This window comes from Paramacrobiotus metropolitanus, unplaced genomic scaffold (assembly GCF_019649055.1).
Source record: "Paramacrobiotus metropolitanus isolate TYO unplaced genomic scaffold, Prichtersi_v1.0 Parri_scaffold0000052, whole genome shotgun sequence".
NCBI lineage: Eukaryota > Metazoa > Tardigrada > Eutardigrada > Parachela > Macrobiotidae > Paramacrobiotus > Paramacrobiotus metropolitanus.
In genome coordinates this window covers 364,579-387,261 of record NW_026570272.1, presented here as the reverse complement: position 1 = coordinate 387,261, position 22,683 = coordinate 364,579, and the positions used below count along the sequence as shown (strand labels likewise).

The following is a 22,683-nucleotide window of genomic DNA, read 5'->3' as shown; positions in this document are numbered from 1 at the left end:
TGCAATTTTTTAAAAAATTCCTTTTTCATTTTTGTTATAAAGAAATTATTTTTTCTGCACTACTTGTATAAGCAAAATTAATAATAAATTTAAAAAAAACGTTCTAGGTTGTAAATGCGTTGGCTGGAGCCATACAGCGCCACATAGAAAAATGCGGCGTAAATCGAGCGTGAAATAGTGCGCGTATTAATTTGGCCGCTGTCTAGCGCAGTTGCACGCGCTTGATTAAGCGGCAGATTCCCGGCTGACTCACACCGGCCGTTTTTAGCCTTTTCTACCGCGAACCGGAAGTTAATTGCCGGCACCGTATATATAACTGGAAATTAAGCGAAGCGGAAGCCGGTCAACAACGGCACGGAGATTGCCATCAATCAAGATGGCGCAATATCTGTATATACGCGCTTATCACTCCGCCTAACGAGTCCGGTAATGCCGCGGAAATTGACGACAATTCCGGACTGCGCAGGTACTGCGCACGCGCTGTAATCGCTTATTGAAGTATATAAAAGAAAACCGGCACTCGAGCACGGCGATTCAATTAAGCCGCTTGCGTCCAGCGCATTCCATTGACAACCGGCGTCGCTAATCCTCAGATAAACCAATTTCCCGGCAGTCTTTCTTTCCGGCTGGATGGAGACCAAAGCGCTCTTGTGCGTAATGCTCATCAGCAGTCTCATCATGGTCAGTTAACGCGCAAAGCCGGCTTAATCGATATATAAAGCTTTTCTCATTTTTTCTTAGGTTTTCTTATGCTTTCTTATGTCTTCTTATGTTTTCTATAGAGCTGCTACTGCGCCTGCCGGCACCGCCACGGGACTTCCGGTGCGGGATCATCGGGACAGACGCAGGCCACTAAATACACCGTCGAGGAGAAGGACACGCTCTTCAAGATCGCCAAGAAATTCGGCAAAGACTGGCGGGATATCGCCCGGATCAACGGGCTCACCAATCCCGACCGCATCTATCCCGGTGACGAACTGACCATTCCCAGCTAATTACTTGCCTTACTGGACTACATAATGGAAGATTCGTTTTCTTGCGGAATAACGCTAATAAAAATAATAATCTTTATATTAATTAATACAAACAATAATCTTTATTTTTATTTATCAGCGGTTTTATTTATGCGACACATGCATTGTGCACTTTCTTGATAGAATGTGATCTCTGTTTATTTATACAGAAAAATTATACATACAGTTTGTAATAAATAAACACTTCTTGAGGGCTTGAATAAACTGTATCCGCTCTGCGTAAAACAAACAGAACCAGTTAATTATGCACGTACGTACTGATTACATTAACAGTTAAAATAAACAAATTTGCTTTGGTAGTGTAATCTGCTTTGGTTTATCAATAAATACTGTAGCGGAAATAAAATAAATAAATGCTTTGGCGAGCTGTCACTTTCCTGCAAGCATACATATAAATAGTCGACACATCCGGTAAGGCGAATAATGGGACATGTCCGGTATTCTGTACTCGTACACGCCCTAGAAGGACGGCAACCCCGGCAGCATACATATGGTGCGGCGGGACTGCGGCACGGCGATATTCCAGGTGCCCTCCGTCTGGAAGGTGATGCTGTGCGCCCGCGGCAGCGCGCGTCCCTGGCTGCGGCCGCTGGAGGGCACTTCGCCGGGATACGAGTAGCGGAAGGCGTGCGCGGCTAAACGGGACAGTGCCGGCTGGTGCACGAGGGCACGCGGCTGACACGGCCGCGTGTCGTTCAACCTACACAGCAACGATTGAATGCCGGATGTATAAGAAATCTAAGAAACCCAAGAATTCTAAGAAAAAATTTAGAAAAAATGAAAAAAAATCTGGGCAAAATTTACGAAAAGTCTGGAAAAATCTGGGAACCGGAGAACAATCTAGGAAGTCTAAGAAACCTAAGAAATCGTTGGTTTTCAGAACAATGTACACAAATCATTTAGCTTTAGAATGACATAAAATATTACAAAATAGTGATTCGGAGTGCGCGAAAGCGAAATCTTTTAGTGCATGCATCCCATTTTTGACGCTATGTACCGGGCCATTTTCCTTAATGTAAGAAAAATTTTAAAAAGTTAAGAAAGGCTGAAGAAAAAATTAAGCACAAATCTAGGAAAAATTTAGGAAAAATTTGGAAAAAAAAGGGAGAAAATCCGGCAGTATCAGGGAAAAATATGGGAGAAACCGGGGAAAAATCCGGCAAAAATTTGGCAAAAATCTAGGAGATCTAAGAAGCCTAAGAAGTCTAAGAAATACGTACAGCGCCAGCATGAGGAAGAGCCGGCTGCGAAAGGGATGTCCGGCACACGCCGCCAGCGCATCACACGCAGCGCTGATGACTTCCCACTCGCCGCTACTCAGCTCCGGGCAGTTGTCATTCAGGATGTGCAGGAAGCGCACCAGCCGCTGCTCGGCGCTGTCCATGCAGTCCACTTCCGCCCGGCGCACATGCACATCCACGTCGGTGCGCACGCGGGCCGGCGAGCACCACAGCCCGGCGATGGGCCCGAACAGTCCCGGAAAGGTCACCTCCTGCAGCCGCAACGTCTGGCAGACGCGCATCAACTGGCTGAGATTGGCCAGCTCCAGCGATTGCTCCGGCTGGTTCTGCGTGAGGGGGCGCCAGCAGGAGGACTTCTTGAGGATGATGAGCGGCAGGCGGATGTTGCGGGCGGTGAGGAAGTGGACGACGGTCAGCTCCGTTGCCGGGTTGATGTCGCCGATGAGGGTCAAGGAGACGGTGGCCTCGTTGACGCTGTTGTCCAGCAGGTTGACCAGGTGCGGTAGGTTGTACTTTTCGTCCGGCTTCCGGCTTCCTGTTGCCGTTACCGTTTTGTTCAGGTCGACGGCCACGTGGTTGGCGCGCCGGTTGCGGGTCAGGGCTTCGTGCCAGCCGCGGCACACCCTAAAGTAATAATGATACATATATATGTTATTGACAAATTTATAATAATTATTCTTTTTTATTAATTATTTATAATTTATTTAATTTAAATTTTAAAAAATTAGTTAAAATTTATCATAATTATTCTTTTTAATTATTTAGTTAAAAATTTATTTGTTTAATTTTTTTATTTATTTATTATTTGTTATTTTATTTATACTATACTGAGTATACATAAACATATTATATAAAAGGGTGAGACTATAGGCACCCCTTTCACCCCCGTTTGCTATAGGCACCCCCTTTTGCACCCTGTTGTACTATAGGTACCCCTTTTCTGTTACATAAATCTAGCACCCCGTTTTTCTCGCGGACTACACGCACTTGTTTCCTGTTTTCACTTTTTTCCCGCAAGCCTGACAAAGATTTTCTAGCAGGTTTCATGGTTTACAAAGATTTTTTTGAAGATTTTTTTGACGATCTTTTTTTTTAGGTCATTCACATAAAATTTGTACAGATACTAAGCACTCCATCCGACAATGTGCCGGTTTGGCTGATTTGATAAATATTCTTGCATTTCTGAGGGCAATGATGGTAGTTTTTGTGACCTTTTGGGGCATCGGACACCACGATGTTAATATTCGCCCGGCCTCTGTCTTAGGATTTTGGCTAGCACATGATTGACCATCCCTCTTCTTTTCTTTTGTCTAGTTCCACTTTATCGTCCTTGGTCATGTGTTGTTTTCGTGTGCAACGGGGTGCAGGAATTAGTTAATCGAAAAGGGGTGCCTATAGTCTAAGTGGGTGCGAAAGGGGGTGCCTATAGATAACGGGGGTGAAAGGGGGTGCCTATAGCCATTTCCTATATAAAATACTAAAAATTAATAATTATATTTTGTTATTGCTGAATAGTTAAATATTTTTTTAATTAACAGTGGTGACCTTTGCGCGTTGACGACGCTGTGGATGTCCTCGATCTCCATTAGGATGTCCTCCTGCAGTTCATAAGGCAACCGCCCCAAGCCGACACTGCTCTTATCCTCCAGCGGATACACCGCCGCCCGCCGGTTGGCCCGCACCGGCTCTGGCGAATCGACGTAGCCGCGCAGCGCCCCCTTGACGAAGGTCTTGAGGTGCGTCTCGGTGAGGGGCTCGCAGCTGTTCCACTCCTTCAGCGCAAAGGTCACGCGCTCCTCCTCCACGCTGATGCGCAGCACCGTGCGGTACTTGCGCACCGTGGCCAGCAGCAGCTGCAGATCCAGCAGCTCGTGCTGCCCGGGCTCCAGGCCGACCGCCACGTGGTGGAAGCGCCACGTGCTCTTCCCCGTCAGGCGCTGCGTCAGCAGCTCCAGATCCGGGATGCGGGGGCGTCCGTCGGCGCCTGGGACGACGACGCGGAGGTGCACCGGGTGGACGAAGCGGCGCAGTCGCGGCCCGTGGCGGTCGGCCTGCGTCTCGACGTACAGGAGGCCGGCGCGGCATTTCGGCTCGGCGAAGAGGACCACGCCCGGCTGGAAGACGCGGGGGGCCGCGGAGTCCCGGCGCAGCGCGGCCAGTGCGGGGGTGTGCGGACGGAGGTGCTCCCGGTCCGCCGGGAAGTGCGCCCACACCGTGTCGGCGGGCACCCACTGCGGCGGCGTGTTGTGGCAGCGCAGATCGACCATGACGCGGTGGGTGTGGGTGTCCACGTCGCAGGCGTAGCCCAGGGTGAACTTCCCGGGCAGCTGCTCCACCAACACCGCCTCCTGACTGGGCCAGAAGACCTGCCGGAAGGCGGCGCTGGGCGCGTCGCTGCGGTCCTTACTGCGCGGACGCAGCAGCGTCAGGCTCTTCCAGGGTTTGTTGATCCAGCGCTCGCGGCGGGATTTCAACGGGGACTGGGTGTCGTCGGCCATGGCGACGGGAATGGGAGCGATCGAGGGTACAATGCACAGCAGGCACGGGAGGAAATAATTCCGCGGATGCGGATAATTATAACGCGAGTGTGAACATTAAACGGCGATGCAGCACGTTTTAACCGCAGCGCCAGCCGAGCGGCGGATCGATAGTTTCGAGGAGGAGCAGTGCCGGCGCATGACAGGATGCCGAGCAGCGCACAGGCGCGGCTGCTCTTCTCGGCAAAGAGTGGGTGAGTCACGCGCGCATATAGGCCGTGCTCAGCCGGTGTATGATACGGCTGACTGCCGGCAAATCCCGTTGGAGTGTTCTCTACTCCGCCGGCTTCCGCTAACTCCGGCCACGCTAACATAATCGTAATATAACCTCTTCCTGCTAACTTCCGCCAACATCAAGCTTTTATTATTGCGCTATAATGGGAAGCGATCCATCATGGGAAGCGCTTCACGGAAATTTATACGGCTGATCGTTAGCGTCGCAAATGAAAATGCTCTCAGTGTCAGCGATGATCGGTGTCCGCCAGTTCTTATTGTTTCCGACGCAAACACCGGTATGTGGGAAATAAGTGCACCACTGTATACATAAGGATTCCAAATTAATGTGATCATTGAAAGCCAGGCAATATCATTAGCCTTATTTAATAATATCTTGGCGCGCATAGTAAATGCGCAAGTTCGTAGATGTATATGTGTACTACATGTGTGTACATAAATAATATAGATACACGACAATTACATGTAAGTATTCTATATTTTAAATATTATACCTGTATGCACACACGTATACGCAAGGGTAACATATAGAGTACACCATTTTTCAGTGTACACATGCAGTGTTAATTGTAAAAGTACATTAATAATATTAATATGAATTTCATACTGCTACGTACATAATCTCGTAAAAACAGCTCTTGTTTCTGTGGCTTTGCAGTAGATGATTACCGTAACGCATTCTAGCTGCTGTTGTGTTTTCTTTAAATTTAAACGGCAATTCGTGTAAATTAATTCTAACAGTTACAGTATGAGCCTGCAGCTCCGATTTATGCTGCGTCTTGGGTAATCCGATATATTCGTACGATATATGATTTCTCGTACAATTATTATTTTTACGCTGCTATCTGTACATGATATTAATGTTCGTACAATACATTAATTTGCTCATTTATTTATTCATTGTTAAGCTGGCACCGGAAGGCCGACCAGTTCTCAGCAAACGACGTTCCAGTTTTTTTCCATTGCGACCTCTAGAGAGCTCTAATAAAGCAAGAACGTTCGAAAATTAGTGGCACTGGCATATATTTATATTTGTATACAGTATTATCGCTGCCGTACGCAGTTGTCTGTCCACCGATGCCACTTTCTGACATCGGTAAGAAGTATTACAAAACCAAAACCAGAAATACCCGCGCCCAGTATTGATATCCAGCTGTCAATGCCGGTTATTGGCAATAGTAACCTAACCGCCGCCCTGCGTGTCCGGCCAGACCACTCTCTTGTAGGACACCAACGTCAGTAGGCGGTCTCAGCGTATCCCTGGGCACCGCTGCAGTAACAAGGATAACTAACGTCTATAATCAGAAGACTGCAGTCATCAGTCAACTTACGCGAGTGCGCACCTGGAACACTGCAGCGACGGAGCCGTTGGGGACACCTTCTCCAATGCACGCCGTAAATCCGGAGCGCATAGTGTTGCGTTTAAGCGTTTTAAGTGTTGCGAAAACAATAATGCCAATAACGATCGTGTTGATTAATAATTATTAGAGAAATTGTTTATAAAAATCAGAATTTTTATTGTGAACTGTATACTTAAAAACTTAGTTTTATCAAGTTGTAACGTATATCTGAGTTAAAAATATTAACATTAATTCACCATTACAATTACTAACTTGTACAAGGTGCGCGCAACACAAAGGTCGCCGTGGTGCCGATTGCCACGTTTGCCAGGGCTGACATTTTTGTAGCAGTTAACGCCACGGATGCCAATCGTGACCGCTCGCCCGGCTCCACTATACGTCGATCCCACTTTCCCAGCCTGGCTCGACTTTTGCTTACCCAAAGTCTCCTCGCACACGTGCCCAGCCGTCAGTACACGGCGCCGGACAATCTGTGAAGCACTTGTATAATAGATTTCAGTACAGCGCAATCAGTTATACGAGCTGCATTACACTGTATGTCTGTATGCAATATTAAACCACATGGCATGGCAAGCCGCATGGCAGCTTGCAGTGGGTAACAAGTACGAGTACTTAACAACCGATCGTCATAGGCCTGCAAGCCAGCGGCAGATGAAAACGTTCTCAAATGTCTCCATGCAGCCGAATTGAGTGTTCTGTCAGTTACGATTTTATTTTCATTCTGTATCATTCGGATTATATTGAACATGTTGTGTAAATCTGAACCAGGAGCAAGGCAAGTTCTGATATATATACTTTTTACCTTAGACCTTAGCAAGACGGCTTAACGGGTGTATGGAATAAGGGCTCATGAAATAATTATGTGCAGTTTAATGTCCCTGCAACAGGGTTTTATGTTAACCCCCATAAGCAGATATACGAGCGTGTTTATGCAGTAATATTGTTTGTAATAAATCCTGTATACGTATCCAGTAATTTTGAAGATTGTCCGCGTGGATTGCACAAGGAAATGCCGTGGAAAGCATCTCAGTGTGAGAATGGAGAGGACGGGCGGGAAATAAGCTGTTGCGGCTGCTCATCCCTCCTTGGTTTCTTCTCCCGGCAGAGTAGAGCGCGACGCATACAACGGCCAGGGGGAAAGCTAAAAAATGCCGTGCAGCAGCCGCGATGCGGAGCTGGTGTGGCCGTTAAGATCTACCAAGCCGTGGCGCAAGCGCAACCGCCCAGCGCCGGCAGCAACCTGATCGTCTGCCCCTACTCCATCCAGCACGTTCTATTCGCTCGCCTCCTCGGCGCCCGCGATCAGTTGCGCCAGGATCTTCTGGCGCTGCTGTGTCCCGACGGGCGCAGCATCGATGACGTCAGCGCGGCGTTATCCTGCGTCGCGGGTGACGCGGCGTTCAGCCAAGTCAACGCGGTCTTGTACAGCCAACTCCTCACGCTGAAACCGTCGTTTAAAGACGCAATGCTCAACAAATCCGATGTGGTGTTTTTACCCGTGGATTTTGAGAACGCAACCGCCGCCCGGGCGGCGTATGCGGAGTTTCTTGAAAAGCATGAAAGCAGCGATATGGCCGACCGCCTGCCGGTGGGCGATATGCGCAGCGTTCTCGATAATCCTTTAACCAGTTTAGTGCTGATTAATTTGCTGACGTTCTCCGCGCCGTGGGCGCTGCAGTTCGAGGAGAAGGACACCCGCGACGGCGTGTTTACCTGCCTGGACGGCAGTCAGAAGAAAGTCCCGTTTTTGATATCGGGAAACACGACCTGGACGCCGTTTAACGTCGAGAAGAAGACCGCGGCGACGGATCCGCAGATGGTGATTATGGAGGCCGGCGAGAAGCGGTACAGTGTCATGTGTATTCTACCGGCGGCCGCGGGCGGGGAGGCATTGCGGCAGCTGGAAGAGAGTCTTAGTGTGAAGTTATTGCGCGGATGGCGGCGGCAGAGTATTCGCTATGGTATGGCGCTATCCTTGCCGAAATTCCGGGTTAACTGCCAGCTGGAGCTGGAGCGCGGCATGCAGGCGCTGGGTCTGGCGGAGTTATACTCGCACCGCACCGCCACCGGCTTCTCCGACATGTTCCAGGAGTGTCCGCTGCAGGGCGCTACCGCGTTCCAGCACAACGTGGTGTTCGGTGAGTAATTTGGCCGGTTGTTATTTGTTATACTACTGTAACGAGAGAAGCGACACACGTACGGCGACAAAGTCTTTCAAAGGATTTCAACGTAATGCGCGCCGTGGTGCAGTGGTACTGCTTACGGGGATCTAACGACGTAGCCGGGGGTCAATTCCCCCATCGGTGCATTTTTCGGCCGTTTCTACTTTCTCGGTTTCCAGTGGATAGCGCCCTGGTTTTAGTACTATGGAGCTACAGCAGTAGAAAACCCGTTAACGGAGAGATTTTAGCACGTTGAAAATTCCTGCATTTTGACCATTGATAATTTGTGAATTAATTTGCGGAGAAGTGTATGTGTGTCTCTCCGTAGAAGTGGACGAGCTGGGCGTCCGGTCGAGCGTGGCCACCATGTTCTCCGCCGAGTATCTGTGCGTACCGAGGCCGGCTTTCCTGGCCAACCGGCCCTTCCTGCTGCTGGTCTGGCACAACCAGCTCGACGTGCCGCTCTTCATCGGCCGCATCGCCGATCCCTCGCTGACCATCTGAATACATGCCGGCTGCACCGGAAAGAAAGCTGTCAGCTCCTCTGAGAGGTCTAGTCTCATAATTATGACCGTTACCGGGATACGCTGGGTGTTGCGAAGATTTTGTTTGTTGATCTTGTTCTAGTGTCGTGCTATCGTGCTGGGTTGTGTTCTGTGAGATTGAGAATTGGCGCTGATCTGGATTCTATTGCGCCCTTGGTGGAAAACGTTTTTACGCTTTCTAGCAGTCAAGTTTGTGAAAATTCACAGCAGCCTATAGATGCTCAGCATACCCACATCCCATTTATTATCTAGTATTTATATCGACGAAAGACTGCTCAGATTCAAGGGAGTACTAGTACTTAATTAAATGTCGCAGATACAGCATACGTTGCTGTAATTTTCACTTTGGCTATAATAATATGTACATGGAGAGATGACACTCGCACTTTGCAGAACAAACTCGCTATTTAACAGTTCCTCTTGTAATGAGTGTTTCTGTATTGGATAAACTGGCTGGCATTCCTGCCGGGGATAGCAGCTGGAATTATTTAAGGGAAGTGGGCCGGTACATGGTACCAAAGTCGTGTACATGCACGAAATGTTTCACATTCGCGCACTTCCAAACTCTTTTTTCTCTTGTTTTATGACATTCTCTAGCCAGATGATTTGTATACACTGGCGTGAAAACTGAAAACCGTTTGTGCGCGCAACATCCGGTTTCCGTAATTTTCGTTCCGCCTTCGTCAGTACTTTCTCGGCGCCCAGTAGTCAGTACCCGCCACACAGAAGACCAGTCCGTTGTCGACAACGGCCACGTTCTAGCCACATGTCCGGAAACGGACAGAGGCGTGCTGTTAGGCGTAGCTGCCGGGCGACCGACCACATTAAGATTTCTTGGGAAGAACGATGCACTGGCAACTTCCGGTGTGTATACTGAAAGCTGGACGAGCGACCCCGTCCACCGTTATTCCCACTGGCCGCGCACGCCTTCTTCTCTGACCCGCTCATTTCGACCGCCCCCGGCTCACCCGTCGCGCCGCCACAGTCACCGGCCTGCGGTCCGGTGGAAGCCCTGCCGGTTCTCCCAGCATCCGCGATCACACAGCCCTCGTTGCCGAACATCTCTTATTTATTTTAATTTATTCTCCGCCCTCCTATAGCTACGTCCAGCATGGTGCAGATGGAAGGCGTATGGAGCACGTCCGCTCCTTCCTTTCCTCTCTTGTCCTTGCTCGTACAATTAACCGGCCGGCGTTTGTACAACTGGATGTACACTGTACAGCAGCTGTCTCTGAAGTCGAATGCAGACATCTTACGCAGTAAGCGCCACTGGAATGTGCAAATAACCAAATTAACTAGCTTGCGTACAAGTTTAACGGTTATCTGTAACATCGTACTCGTAACTTATAGTCCCATACGTGGCTTAAGCAGTCAAAATCGCTGACCTGGATGTACAAAATACTCGTATCCAGTCACCAATCAGTGAACAGCGTAATCAGTTGCTCAGATTCAGGCATGCGGGTATCTTCCAACGCCTATGTACGAGTAGGTTTTTTGTGCATTATGCGCAGTAGATAACGACTGGTAACGTGTGTCATCACGATCCGGAGCTTATCTACGCTTTGAATGGTCATAACAACTATACCGCACGTATTCAAGATACCGCGCTGCACATCCCCGTTTTTAACATACCCGTTCTTATTTCTATGAATCATAACTTCTGCACCATGGTGCGCTGCACTGGCCGTATACCAGCCAACAGAGAAAGATGTCCGACTCTTCGTAATGTGCTGAGGTGCATACAAAAAAAAACTGCAGAAAATCACAGCAAAAACTACTAGGAAGAACGCAAAATCGCCAAAACCACTCCCTGTATTCAACATTGCGGCGTTCTTCACACCGGCCAAAATGCATGCACATGCATAAAATACATGCAAAAACCCGCGTCACTGTCACGACAACGACTTGCAGAGTGCAGTGTTCGGAGGAAAGCGCTACAACACTGCATAACAACGTCATGGTGCTGTTTGTGTGGTGTGGCTTATCACACCGCTGTTTGCATTAATGTGGGTTGTGGTGTTGCAGTGCATTATTGTTTCCGGTGCGACACCACAACTCAAAAGGGGGCTTATTTATTTCTCATTGAACACAACCGCAAGGGAAAAACAACCTCTAGACACAGAAAAAAGAAAAATCAAAAATGCGCAAACTACTGAGCGCCAAATACGCTGAGTATTCGCCGATTAATCGCTTATATACGGGTGGCTGCCCAGTGGGCATCTACGAATCAGGTCGCATCGCTACCAGAGAGAGAGCTTCTAACCGCTAGACACTTAACAGCATCGATACAGATTACAAACATGGATTCATCAAGACACGCTGCAACAGGCGTCAGCACCTGTGCACAATAATACTAAGATTATCGCCATAATCTATCCCATTGCTGATTCTGCTGGTTGGGATTAACTCAATTGCTGCGTCTTACGTGACTCTTCATTAATTGCGTTAAGATATGTTGTTAATTATCAAAAGAATGGTTGAGCCATATGACAGAGTGTGTCTGTGATCGAAAGACCTTTTCTTAGTGCCTCGCTTTGATCCTTATACAGATACCTGCCGACATGCGTATAAAATATACTGGAATCCTTACAATTTTTAAAGTGCCCAAGAAAACATAAGAAAAACAAGAAAAGAGAACATTTTACAACAAAAACAAGTGTTGTTTGCACTCATTAATTTTTATATGGCGCTAAAGTTGTTAACACCAACAGGCCGCATTGGTACGAACTGATGCGAATTGGGTGAAAGCGTGACCAGCTGCAGTGAATCATCCATCACTATCAGTGCCAACTTGTACTGTGAATCAGGCCTGCACCGATCTGGCCATTGCAGCTCAGCAGGGGTTCCGTACAATGCGGATAATTCTGTGGCGACTGCGTCGAGGATAGCGCGGGTGTCTCCTTCCCGCTAACTGCCAGCCGACCGGTAATCTGTCGGCTGTGCTAGGTACAGTGTGCTGGTGGACGGTAGTCGCGCTCGGCCGGCCTCGTGGCCGCCGAGCAGCTGCATCCATGCGCGATGGAAGAGCGGGCGGTGATTGCAGGGGGATTACGAAGCCGGCAGAAGCTTGGCCGGGATGCGCACCTACACATCGACATCGGCCCCGGGGAGGAAGGACCGCAATGGATCGTCCATCACGTCTCCGTCGGCCGGGGTCGGATTGCGCGGATTCCACGGAACACGTTCAGCTGAGTCCGCTGGAAGAAGAGCAGGGCCGCGTGGAGGAACGCCGTCGTCAGGGGACTCAGCCGACTGACGTCCACGTCGCCCAGGCTGGACAGCGTCCACTGGACATGGCGGTACTGCGTGGACTCGCGGGGATCCAGGCTCTGGTAGCAGTTGAGGCCCTGCACACCAACGACAAACCGCCATTTCTATTTGTAATCAGCAGCACGCGCCAGGCTGTCATTTACATATTCTCCTGCTCTGTTATAGTCAACGAAACGATCGCGTCGTGAAGCACCTGATACGAGTATTTACTGGGCTTATTGCCGGCTAAGTACAAGTACATACTAAAAAAAATTAGTCAGAATTAATAATGATGATGCAAACAAATACCGCGTACTGCTGAGTGCTACTGAGTAGGCACCCACAGTCATACAATTACCACAATATTATGATTACTGTACTGTTACCCTGCACTTGCCGAAAGTTTCACTAGTGCAGCCATGTGTACGTTGTACGTTCGCTATCACGATTCACATGGACGGCATACAACAGCTAACTGCGCACACTATACGAAATTTCGGCAAGTGCAGGGTAACAGTACATTACGTTAGGCCGGCGCAGCCACTAGCCACTACAGAGTACAGATCCACCTAAGAAACAGAAAGGCCTACCCGCAGAATCTTGTTAATCTCAACCTCCCGCTGGCGCTGGTGCGCAATGCAGTCAGCCAGCCATGCGGCCAGCTGCTGGCGGTTGCTGGCTGGCGCCTGCTGGTGCCGGAGATGCTGCTCCCAGACACTCCACAACTGCCGCTCCGTCTCCGGCTGACTTGTACACGGCGTACTGAAGGAGTGCTGCACTACCAGTGCCGCCAGTTGGGACTCCACGAGGCGGCACCGCTTCCACAACATCCGCTCGCACTGACACTGCACGGCCAGCTCACTGGTACGGGCCACGACCTCGTGGATGCCGGCGTCGGCGGCACCGAACCGGCACTTGTAGAAGAGCAGCAGCGGTAGGCGGCGCTCCTGCAGCATGTGCCGCAGCGGTGCGGACAGCTGGCGGGCGTCGTCCAGCGCCAGGTTGACGAAGACCGCCCGTGTGGTGCGCGGCGTCAGGCACTTGAGCAGGCAGGCCACCACCCAGTACACGCTGAGGCCCTCGAGCTCCAACGGCCCCACCGGGTCGGCCGCATACTCCCCCTCTGTGCCGGCGACGCGCACATCGGGGAAGTAGGCGTGGCGGGCCAGTAGGCGGTTCCACAGGGGACACACCCGGCGGCAGCGGACGCGCCCGATGGAGTCCAGCGAGCGCAGCACTTCCAGCCACAACTCCACGGGCAGCGGCAGGCTGACGGGAGGGACGGCCGCCGCACGGCCGGTGGTCGGGTAGCTGGTCGGCTTCCAGGCCGGTGGAGCGGGCGGACTGGCTATCAACAGCGGCACCGGACGCGGCATCAGGAGCGGCGCGGTTCGGAAGCCTACTTCGGGTAGGCGGCGGTCTGCACAGAGACGTTCCTGCAACGAACCAGCAACGTTCTAGCTGATTACGGACAATTGAACTGGATAATGCTAGCGGTCGTCGCGAACAACATTATTGCACGAGCGCGAGCGCCAATACCCCTGGGAAATGGTATAGGGGTCGTGGAATTGGAAAAGCGTAACGTACGCTCTTCGTGGCGTCAGACAAGTTTTATGCTCTTGACGAAGGCTTAACTGCAGCACCTCGCGCTCGATGCAAATGAATGGCTACCAGCAGCGCCCTTACCACTTGCTCGGCGGTCAGCGCCGTGCCCGTCTCCCGTTGCAGATACAGGAGGGTCTGATTGAAGCGGGAAACGAACAAGACGTTGTGCCGTCGACCATCGAAGATCTGTCCAAGCCGCTTGGCCACCGCGGTGGCCGGCAGCGGGCAGCAGCGGATCACGAAGGCCCCCTGCTCCACGCGTGGCCGACCGCCATCGACGCCCGCGGATGGCTGCACTTCGCGCACCTGCTGGCAAGGCACCAGTTCTTGGACAAAGCAGGGCAGCAGTCTCCTGGGCCAGCCAGCGCGAACCAGAGCCAGCGGCAGTTCCGCTACGACGCTGACAAACTCCTCGTAGCGGTAGGAGGCGACGGAGCGAACCTGTCCCCGGTACCAGATCCAGGCCGCCGCCGGTTCATACCGCAACAACACCTGCACCCACTGTACACGAACGTCGTTGTTTAGTTGGCAGAGCCCCGGAGGCGGCTGGCTGCAGAGGAAGATGCGTCCGTATTCCACCCGCTGCGCGCGCTGTGTCAGCTGACTGTGAGTGCCCCACTGGAAATCAATCATCAGGCCGCCGTCCACCACGCTGATGACGCGGCCGTGCTGCAGTCGACCGTCGACGAGAACGTCCACAGCGTTCCACGCGTACACCCGATCGCCGTAAATCAGCATTGCGCCGTTCGTGATTATTATTTACTGCGTCTGTCTGCCCGTGTTAGATCACTGATCAGATCACTGGCAACTGGCCAGTGCCGGAAAGATAATATTACGCACTGCCGTCTGCAAGATTAATCCAGATCCCCTGAGTCAGGACTCAGGATGCATGGAAACATATAACGAGATAAAATTCTTTGTCGTATTAAATTTGTTTGTCGCTGTTGAGTCGGTCTAGTTTGCGCTATATTAAAGAGCAGAACCCTCCTGCACGTCGTGACATCCTTGCAAGCTCTAGATAAAATTAAACACTAACCGAATAAATAATAATTGTCTTCATAATTCAGAAGTCAGGATTGATACAATTATGAACAGCAGCAAAATCAACTCTGAAGTTCTGATTCAGAACTTCTGAACCGCTGTTCTACAACTTCCAGATTTTCACCTGCTTGCGGGAACTATCGAGTATCGAGTACCGAGTCAGAGTATTTATTACTGACTGTATTACACTCTAAATCTACGGTAGTAGTACAGTAGCGCCTGGACTGTATCACAGCACGCGAGGAACAGCGGAAGTCACTTACGTATACCTCGCCACTCCACGCACCAGACCAAGCAGTTGACCACAGCGGGCGGTGGCAAGCCATTCAGAACATTTGGACCGGCTGGCCAGCCACCGTGACGTCATGAGGATGCGAGAAACCCAAACAAACAGGCAGATGGTGAATACGGTCTACGGAAAAAAACTCTTTTTGTGATTCTGTGGATCAAAATCTGTTAGATCGTGCGAAATGTTGCTTTCATACTGTATTTAGTGTATTACAATCTGCGCCCGTTCTCCCATCATTCGTCTTTTGGCGCCCAATCGTCGCGAGGCGCTGTTCAGGTTGTACACGGCGAGCATCACATTATGGCAGAAGCTGGTCCGTCGAACCCCTTACCATCTCGAAAGCGACTGCGCCTGCCCGAGGACGGAGCGACCGTCTCCCTGGATGCCTACGGATTGGTGCAGGGCCTGAATGACGTCCGATCCGAATTGTGCGATGTGGAACTGCGAGGTGCCCCACCTTCCGATGCTCCAGCAGAGCCATCATGGATTCCCTGCCACCGCATCGTCCTCATGGCCCGCAGCCAGTTTTTCCGTGCAATGTTCCGTTCTGAGATGATGGAATCGCAGAAGAAGGACCTCCCGCTGCCGAATATCCCCCACAGCATTCTAGAGCAGTAAGTGCACATGCAGCAGAATCGCAGTGGCAACCATGCATCTGTACGGCCAGTTAAACATGGCCATCGGTTCTTGGCGACTTGCAGGATCATCGGCGCAATGTACGGACACCCCATCAGCCTGGAGGGCCTCGAGGACAGCGGTGCATTCGCTCTGGCACAAGCTGCGGACTATCTGGAGATTCCGCAGATTGTGCGAGCATGCACGACGCTGCTGCGGACGCGCCTGGAAGTGGACAACCCGCGCCTGGAGATATACAATGAAGCGGTGCGCCTGGCCTTGGTGGATCTGGCGGACGAGTGTCGCGCCTTAATTGGGGAGCATTTCATTGTGATGACCTTACGTGGCGATTTGGCATCTCTGACAAGCGACGCGGTGCGTGTTACGCAGTGTCCCGAACACCTTCCGCCGTTTGTCAACAGCCATTGCTTTGTTTCTTGTCATGCACTGTCCTGTACTCGTATTGAATTTGACAGATGATCCACTTGATCCGCTCCGACCAGCTGTACGTAGCTTGCGAGGACCAGGTGGCTGATGCTGTTTGGCGGTGGCTGACAGTTCCGGATTGTGCTGAGCAGCGGCACCCGCTGGCGGATGAACTGTTCCAGCACCTGCGACTGACTTTGCTGTCTAACGGTTTCCTAGCTCGTCTTCCTGAACATCCCCTGGCGCAACGTTTGGCAAAAGCGGCCGAGGATGCTACCGAGGCTGCTCTCGCGGATATCGATGCCGCTGCGAACAGCCGTCCATCGCTGCGCGTTTCGTATGGTACGGTACATTTCGATTCACTGCACACTGTGAACAAGTGTAACACTGTTGTTGCAAGCACTGTACTGTAATGATAACCTTGCAGAAACCGTAATTGTGGCCGTCCATCACCTGTCGGGCATGATTGATTGCGTGGACTCGAAGACCGGGAAATGCGAGAGCGTCCCTTTCGCTCCACCACCACCGAACTGCGCATTCCCACCGTTGTACATTCCACGTGGTCATCAGATCGCCATTGCGACGATGCTGCCAGCTGAAGGGGGCGGGATGGTTGTCATGACGTACGACGCCAGCGTGGACCGGTGGTCCGGAATGGGCACCTGTGGTCTGGACGTCAACCAGGCATCTCTGGCTGTTGTCGGGGGACATCAGTACGCCGTCGGCGGACAGCAGCTGTACTGCTATTACGACGAGCTACAGGAGTGGCAGCTGAAGGCCGGCAAGCCGACGACTGTCTGGGAGAGTGGGATCGTGGCGCACGGCGGATTTCTGTATTTGTTTAGCGGAGTGGTCAGCAGTGTGGAGTGACAAGTGATGATGTCCTCCGATATGTCCCCAACGAGAACGCCTGGCAGACTTTGGCGCCCCTGCCGACAGCCCGCTGCCGGCCAGCCGCTTGTGTCGGGCCAGACGGGTGGATTTACGTTGTCGGTGAGTGGTGGCCGCTGTACCACACTGTACAGTGGTCATGCTGGTACCTCGTCAGTAGCGATATTTGCCATGAATACTTTGCAGGATTACGCAGTTAATGTCCATCAGCGCGGGTATACTGATCTGTATAGGGACGAGGCTGACGTTAAGCATTTACGCGTTTATTACGCATGTAATGGACGTTAACCGCAGTAATATTAATTCGCAGGTGGCTACGCCGGCCCCGGCAACGCAGTGCCGCTGAGCTGTGTGGAGGCCTACAATGTGGAGACGGGCCAGTGGGAGCAACGAGGTGAGTCTGCGTGCACACAGTCACTGCTGCTGCGTGTGTTGATGTTGTGGGATGGTGTGTGACTATATATATGTGCGTCGACTGATATAGCCGACATGGGCACACCACGTGCCGAGTCCGGGCTCCTGCTGATCGACGGCCGACTGACGGCGGTGGGGGGACTTGACGGCGACGAGGGCGGGCTTTGGATGGAGAGCTATGATCCCGCAACCGACAAGTGGACCCCCGGTCCGCTGGCCGCACCGGATGATGTCCCTCCCGGCGCTTTTCCCTGCGTCGCCATCCAAAAACTCCTGGCCTGGAAGCACATCTTGCCGCTGCGAAAAGGGATCACTTGGGCAGCGTTTACCTCGCGTTAACAGACCGAGTAACGCTGTACTCTGCAAGTCGCTGTCTTGACCGTGACACCGTGGGTTCTTCCTGAGTAAATACAATTATTTTTGCCTTTTTTGTGGTACGCCGCCATGTTGACTGAGCTAACTGAGATGGGTTGCATTCTTTTGGCGATTTTGCATCTTCCTAGCAGTTTTTGCTGTGATTGTCTACAGTTTTTATTTTGTACATTTACTGATTACGCTGTTCACTGATTAGTGGTCAGATACTTTTGTACAAGCAGGTCGGCGATTTTGACTGTTTTAAGGCACGTAGAGGGCCATAAAGTTACTAGTGTGATGTTGTTGGCATTCCGGCGGAAGTTACAGATAACCGTTCAACTTGGTACGCAAGCTGATTAATTTGGTGATTTGCACATTCCAGTGGCGCTACTGGCATAAGATATCGGCATTTGACCCCAGAGATCTAGACAGCTGCTGTGCATCCAGTTGGTGCAAACGCCGGCCGGTTAATTGTACAAGCAAGGGCAAGAGAGGAAGGGAAGGAGCGGACGTGCTCCATACGCCTTCGATCTGCACCGACTGGACGTAGCTAGGACGACGAGGGCTGTGTGATGGGGGATACCGGCAGAACCGGCTGTTCTTCCATGGGACCGCCAGCCGGTGACTTCCACCAAAACGGCCCGAAGATAACCGGGCCCGATTATTAACACACTCTTTTAACTGTGTCACGAGTACGACTGGTAGAAGTACATTTTGTATGGACAGTCATACTGTGATGTGGTTTGCAACGGAAGGAAGTGGCCAGAAAGTATCAGCCAATTAGTAAAGTGTTAAGTGTACTTTGATCTCTCATAAAACAATCAATAAAATGTTGTCTCATGGTTTGTCTATGAGTGCTTTTAAGTTGAAGGCGTGTTCTGTCATCTTTCATATTTTGGATCAGAAATCGCTTCTGAGTGCTTGAGGGAGAAGAACTCCTTGTGAATGAATTAATGTCATCTTGCACGGCTAGCAGCTCTGGAATATCTGGTCTTGGAAAGTGTTCTCTAGAATGTCTTCTTAGCCTTGATGTTGTTGCAGTGCTAGCTTCAATCAGTTTACATAAAGGTCAACGTTACCAGAACGATTGGGTTAGCGTCGTGTCTGTAGTTGACAGTCAGTAAAGGTCACTCACCACCATAAACCATCAGTAGCTTTACGCTATCTGACAACTGGTTCGAAGGTTTTATGGTTAATTTGCTAAGGATACTGAATGTCGAGTTTATTGGGCAAAGGCCATCAGTGTTACAAAAAGTGCATTCGCGTAATACTACTTAAAATGATTCAAATTTAAACGTTAAAAAAACAGCCAAAATCGTTATTGCTATCAAAAACCCTAGGACGCATATTCAAGGTGCCCAAAACAGCAGCAGCATTTCCTTTCACTACAGCTAGACTTAATCTCTGCTTCAAAAACGCAGTAGAACGAGGTTCCCCTGTCACGTCGCGAATCTTTCTGCCAGCGAAACGAATGAGCTCCATAAAATCAGAACCAAAAGTGCCAAAAGTTTCGACTGCCAGAGCGTAAAACAGGTAACCCATCCTTTCCACGTAAGCGTATTTACGGCGTTTAACGTCTTCGGCCATATGCGCAACACTACCGGATGCACTCGCACTTGCCCGGACATGCGATGCGGCTACCGTGTCCCAGCATGTAGCGTCCCATACCAGCGCCTTACCATCCCGTACCGGGACGAGAGTCATGCCGTCTGGCCGCGTGTTGTTTATGCCTGACAGTCCGAGTGGCTCGCTTTGACATGGATACCCCGCATGTTCCAAAGCCCGCTTTATTTCGGCATTTAGTTCCGTATGTCTGGACCATCTGCCTCTGCTGCTGGTACAAGAAAGACCGTGGTGACCATTCGTCTCCACATGGCTTCCGCAGTTTACGCAATCGTGTTCTTCTACTACTGGAAGTCCGAAACGAAGTGCCACACCGATTCGAACTTCTTCATCCCGCAAAAACGCACGCAAATTTGGTGCAGGCAACGCATTCAGCCATGCGCCTGAGTCACGGTGTTGCGCAGCTAACAATACCGCTCGATCTGTTTGGTCGGTAATGGCCAGCCTCATTGAGACCACTTCTTTATCGATCCATGGCCGATCCCATGCAAACTGGAATTTCCTTTGCTCTGTAACAGGGGGTTCACAGCCTGTCTCTTCCATCCAGCGCTGCACAATCGGATCGAGCGATTCTTCCGTTGCAGGGCGATAGATTGTTGAAACCAAAGAGATCACCGAGTACGCCGATGCCAAAAAGGCAGGAAACACTAGCGACTTGGCACTCCGTAGTCCCATTCCTCCGTCCCTGATAGGAAGCGTCATCTGGCTCCACTGTGCATCGTTCACGCGGATGTTCAGAATGGATTGCAAACCGCCACGAACGATCTTATCTATAGTTTCGGTCAATTCCACATGTTGATAACATCTGCCTGTGCGGAACCCGTAGAGTAACTTCGGTATCAGCAAGCAGTTTTTCAGGAGATATAGACTGTAATGTGCTGGAATGATTTTAAGACGGGATATGAAGAATTCCAGTTGCTCACATTTATTGCGCAGGAAAACGTCACATGCTTTTGCTGTCAATGGCGCACCAAGGATACTGAATTATATGAAAAGGAAAAAAGACGCAAAAGGAATCAACAGTCAGCTTTTCCTATATTTATGAGCAAATGCTTGTTGCTACGCCGGTGTTGTTGCGACTGCCGAATGCCGTCCGGACAGGATGACCACGACGATGGTTAAAAGCAGCAGGGTCTAACTAAGGGTCAGTCTGCAGTCTGACCATGGCGTCGTGCAGACGCGCCGCCGCAATTCCCGTCAGCTGACTGACGTCCACATTGCCGAGAGTCGCCGCCGTCCACTGCACATCGCGGTAATGCGTGGTCGAACGGGGATCCACGCTCTGGCAGCCGTTGAGAATCTGTACATGGAAGCCTTAGTTAGTACCGGCATGCATTGCTTTTAGTTTCATGTCGGTGCGTCCGGGAAGAAATTGCCTACCCGCACAATGGCGTTCGTCTCCCTGTCCCGCTGCTGGGCGACGGCGTCAGCAATCCAGGCGGACAACAGCGGGCGGTTGACCGGCTGCTGGAGGACGATATTCTTCTCCGCGACATCCCACAACTGCCGCTCCATCTCCGGCTGTGATGGCGTGCTGAAGGCGTGCAGCGGGACAAGGACCTCCTGCATCTGGTCCGCCGCCGCCGACACCATGCGGCACTCTTTCCATACCATCCGCTCGCAGTTACACCGCACGGCCAGGTCAGCCGCCCGGCCGATTAGCCCGCCGAGACCCGTCCAACCGCCGAAATCGCAGTCGTAGAACACCAGCGTCGGAAGTCGGCGCCGGCTGGGCTGGAGAACGTGCTGGAGGGGTGCGACCAGGTGGCGGGCGTGGTCCACCTGCAGGTTAACGAAGACCGCCATCTGGGTGCGGGCGGTGAGGCACTTGAGCAGGCAGGCCACCACCCAGTACTGGCCCGGCACGCCGGCATTGGGTACGGCTTCCCAGAACCACGGCGTCGGGCCGTACTCGCCCTCCGTGGCGGAGACGCGCACATCGGGGAAGAAGGCGACCGTGCGGAGGAGGCGGTACCATGCGGGACACACCCGCCAGCAGCGCACGCGCCCGACGGAGTCCAGGCAGCGGAAGACTTCTAGCAGCAGTTCCGTCGGCAGTGGCAGGCGTAAGGAAGGCACTGCATCGCTGCCATGGGACGCTGATATCGCGACTTTGCGACTGCGTGGCCTAATGACCGACACCCCCTGCAGCTCCAGCTGCTGCCACAGCCAAATCGAGAGTCCTGCAGACGCAGAGGACCTTCTTCGTTCATCCTCTTTAGCACAGAACCCTTCCTGCAGCGAAGTGAAAGCAACGCCTTACAAGGATTATCCGTGGCAGCAGCTACAAGACATCCTCCCATATCTATGCAACTGGTGTAAGTACAACGATTTGTTGGCTGACTGTAGTTCGAAGTAATCCGGTATTAATCGTCAGCATGCAGCAGAAATTAGCCTTGTAAGCTGTAGCCTATGTACCGGTATCCAAAATTTATTTCTCAATATGTACAAAGTGAGCTTCGCTCAACAATATTAGTCTCTGTTCGGGGCACACACGGTAGGTTTTCCGGTAACGATAACGGTATGACTCACCACAAATTTACCGTTTTCTGCCTCTAAGCAGGGCGCAATCCGAGGGAAACCGAAACCGGCTGAAAAAGGCGCCGATGGGGAATCGAACTCCGGCTACATCGTTAGATCCCCGTAAGCAGTACCACTGCACCACGGCGCAATACGTTGAAATCATTCGAAAGACTTTATCGCTGTACGTGAGCCGTTTGAAAGACTTCTCTCCTCACATGCCTGTACCGTATCGTAGATAACGATAGAAAGCATTGGTATCGTTGGGCATCTCCGGTAGAATCTTGTGAGCCGTGGAATTATTGAATTACCGTTTTGTCAAAAGAAATAAGCATTTGAAACATCGCTCTATATAATAAAATATTTTGTCGAGCACTCGAGCAGTAAAAGAGAAATAACATTTAGAAACAATTTATTTTGTGAGGGACTAACAAACCGGAAGTCGTCGGTTCACTCAGACTGCCTCCCCACAAGCGGTTGGTCAATCGGCAACTTATTGGACGACGAAACCTTCCGCATTGCCGTTGCTATTCGACTAAGCG

The 22,683-nt window shown here is 51.2% G+C and overlaps 5 protein-coding genes across 5 annotated transcripts; 3 read left to right on the top strand and 2 right to left on the bottom strand.

Annotated features, from left to right (window-relative positions):
• The first annotated feature begins 509 nt into the window (after nucleotides 1-509).
• On the top strand, nucleotides 510-1,246 carry LOC129592417 (uncharacterized lipoprotein YgeR-like). Its single transcript, XM_055488443.1, has 2 exons — nucleotides 510-681; nucleotides 783-1,246. Exons 1-2 carry the CDS (start codon nucleotides 631-633, stop codon nucleotides 993-995), a joined length of 264 nt encoding a protein of 87 aa, XP_055344418.1. The 5' UTR covers nucleotides 510-630; the 3' UTR covers nucleotides 996-1,246.
• Nucleotides 1,096-5,079, bottom strand: LOC129592416 (uncharacterized). The gene is made up of 3 exons (XM_055488442.1): nucleotides 3,821-5,079; nucleotides 2,255-2,899; nucleotides 1,096-1,734 (listed from the first exon to the last, which is right to left on the bottom strand). The coding sequence occupies exons 1-3, from the start codon at nucleotides 4,771-4,773 to the stop codon at nucleotides 1,494-1,496; spliced, it is 1,839 nt and encodes a 612-aa protein (XP_055344417.1). The 5' UTR covers nucleotides 4,774-5,079; the 3' UTR covers nucleotides 1,096-1,493.
• Nucleotides 5,080-5,196: 117 nt separating this feature from the next.
• Nucleotides 5,197-9,394, top strand: LOC129592455 (plasminogen activator inhibitor 1-like). Its single transcript, XM_055488500.1, has 3 exons — nucleotides 5,197-5,324; nucleotides 7,391-8,545; nucleotides 8,898-9,394. Exons 1-3 carry the CDS (start codon nucleotides 5,207-5,209, stop codon nucleotides 9,071-9,073), a joined length of 1,449 nt encoding a protein of 482 aa, XP_055344475.1. The 5' UTR covers nucleotides 5,197-5,206; the 3' UTR covers nucleotides 9,074-9,394.
• A 2,854-nt stretch (nucleotides 9,395-12,248) lies between these two features.
• LOC129592379 (uncharacterized) lies at nucleotides 12,249-15,010 on the bottom strand. Its single transcript, XM_055488398.1, has 3 exons — nucleotides 14,050-15,010; nucleotides 12,954-13,799; nucleotides 12,249-12,461 (listed from the first exon to the last, which is right to left on the bottom strand). The coding sequence occupies exons 1-3, from the start codon at nucleotides 14,704-14,706 to the stop codon at nucleotides 12,249-12,251; spliced, it is 1,716 nt and encodes a 571-aa protein (XP_055344373.1). The 5' UTR covers nucleotides 14,707-15,010.
• A 430-nt stretch (nucleotides 15,011-15,440) lies between these two features.
• LOC129592464 (kelch-like protein 18) lies at nucleotides 15,441-18,232 on the top strand. Its single transcript, XM_055488509.1, has 6 exons — nucleotides 15,441-15,912; nucleotides 16,000-16,288; nucleotides 16,390-16,681; nucleotides 16,767-17,332; nucleotides 17,541-17,624; nucleotides 17,715-18,232. Exons 1-4 carry the CDS (start codon nucleotides 15,599-15,601, stop codon nucleotides 17,207-17,209), a joined length of 1,338 nt encoding a protein of 445 aa, XP_055344484.1. The 5' UTR covers nucleotides 15,441-15,598; the 3' UTR covers nucleotides 17,210-17,332; nucleotides 17,541-17,624; nucleotides 17,715-18,232.
• Nucleotides 18,233-22,683: the final 4,451 nt, after the last annotated feature.